Below are 1,671 nucleotides of genomic sequence, written 5' to 3'. Positions count from 1 at the left end.
GAAAGAGAGTGTGGGGCTCCCTTTTTTTTTTTTTTTAATGAGAGTGTGTGCTAAAGTATCAGCATGACAGCGTTGTGCAAATCCTTTCCTAAGGGTTGTACTATGTGGAAAACATATAATCATCAACTTTGTATACATATATCCGATCACACGGGCAAGTCTAAAGTATTGACTGAAATTTTGTGGATACATAGATCCCAAGGCTCCCCCCTAATCATCGCCAAATTTCAGTCCAATGAATAGAGATGATCATCAAGTGGCAAAGAGAGCTTTATAAAAATACAAAGTTGCAAAAAAAAAAAAAAACTTAATCTAAGAGAGAAAAATGTCAAAGGTTTAAAAGGTGTTTAACTGCCTTACCAACGAATTCTAACTCTTAACAAAACTATATATCAAATCTTCAATAACAATCAAAGTCTCAAGAAGACAAATCTGTTATAAACACACCCTAATGGGCAGTTTTGCACCATCAATCTTCAGTGAACAACCAAAGACCATGTGATAGCAGAACGAAAGAAGAAACACACTTTAATTTGAAAACTAATAAGTACACGTAAAGTTAGGTAATCCACTCATCATCCAACCTTCATATATTTATCCAAAATTCATAAATCTTTAGCCAAACTCTCTCCTTCTATTCTCTGATTTGAATTCCTCCATCAATGGCTAAGTTTCTCTTCTTCTATGTTCTTGCCTGCCTCTTCCTACAGGTTCTAACATGCAGTGCTACGTTGTACACAGTAGGGGATACCTCTGGTTGGGATGTAAGTACTGATCTTAACTCATGGGTCAAGAACAAGACCTTCAATGTTGGAGATTCTCTCTGTAAGTACTAAATATATATTGTTCTTTATCAACCAATCATCTTCCTTAAATGGGTTTTTTATAGCTGGGTTTTTATGTTTCTGTTCTCAGTGTTCCAGTACTCATCTAGCTATACTGTGAATGAGGTTACAAGGGACAACTTCAATGCCTGCAATGTGACTCGGGCTCTGCAAATATATACTGGAGGAAACACTACGATTCCGTTGACGAAACCCGGGGATAGATTCTTCGTCTGTGGTAACAAGTTATATTGTCTAGGAGGGATGAAGCTTCAAGTCCATGTTAATGGAGATCAAGGGGCTAGTGGTCCTGCAAGTGCAACAGGGTTCGCACCACAAGCTTCCAGGAACAAGAACAAAGCCTCACCTAATTTATACACTTCAAATGGGTCTCCTCACGGTGGAAGAGATTCTCTAATATTTGCAACTTCTCTTGGGGCTATTGTTATTCTTCTTTCTATTGTTATTATTTGAAGGGATTTTCTTGTTTGGCACAAATAATTTGTTTTTTTTTTTTTTTTTTTTTCCCTCTTTAGTCACACACATAATATTTTTTCAATGAGTGTAATAGTGTCATTTTACATGCAGCCTCAAAAATATATACAACAATAACACTTTTTGATAGGGCCTAGTCATGCTTGATCAATTTCTAAGGCTACATCGAGCATTGGCATGGTATGGTAAATAATCAGGCCGATCGGTCTCGGGCTTTATTCGGGCTGCCATAAATGGACCTTAACAGGACTATAGACCTATTTAATTTTAAACGGACTTTAAATGAGTCCCTTTAAAATTGGTTTCTTAAATGTACTTGAAGAGGAATATCAATAAAATGAGACATATATGG

At 36.5% G+C, this 1,671-nt stretch overlaps 1 protein-coding gene across 1 annotated transcript; it reads left to right on the top strand.

Annotated features, from left to right (window-relative positions):
* Nucleotides 1-633: 633 nt before the first annotated feature.
* On the top strand, nt 634-1,446 carry LOC122080754 (blue copper protein-like). Its single transcript, XM_042647585.1, has 2 exons — nt 634-825; nt 916-1,446. The coding sequence occupies exons 1-2, from the start codon at nt 663-665 to the stop codon at nt 1,296-1,298; spliced, it is 546 nt and encodes a 181-aa protein (XP_042503519.1). The 5' UTR covers nt 634-662; the 3' UTR covers nt 1,299-1,446.
* Nucleotides 1,447-1,671: the final 225 nt, after the last annotated feature.

The sequence above is a fragment of the Macadamia integrifolia genome, chromosome 6 (genome assembly GCF_013358625.1).
Source record: "Macadamia integrifolia cultivar HAES 741 chromosome 6, SCU_Mint_v3, whole genome shotgun sequence".
Taxonomy (NCBI): Eukaryota; Viridiplantae; Streptophyta; class Magnoliopsida; order Proteales; family Proteaceae; genus Macadamia; species Macadamia integrifolia.
The sequence above is the reverse complement of the archived record's forward strand: the minus strand, read 5'-3'. Positions and strand labels throughout refer to the sequence as shown.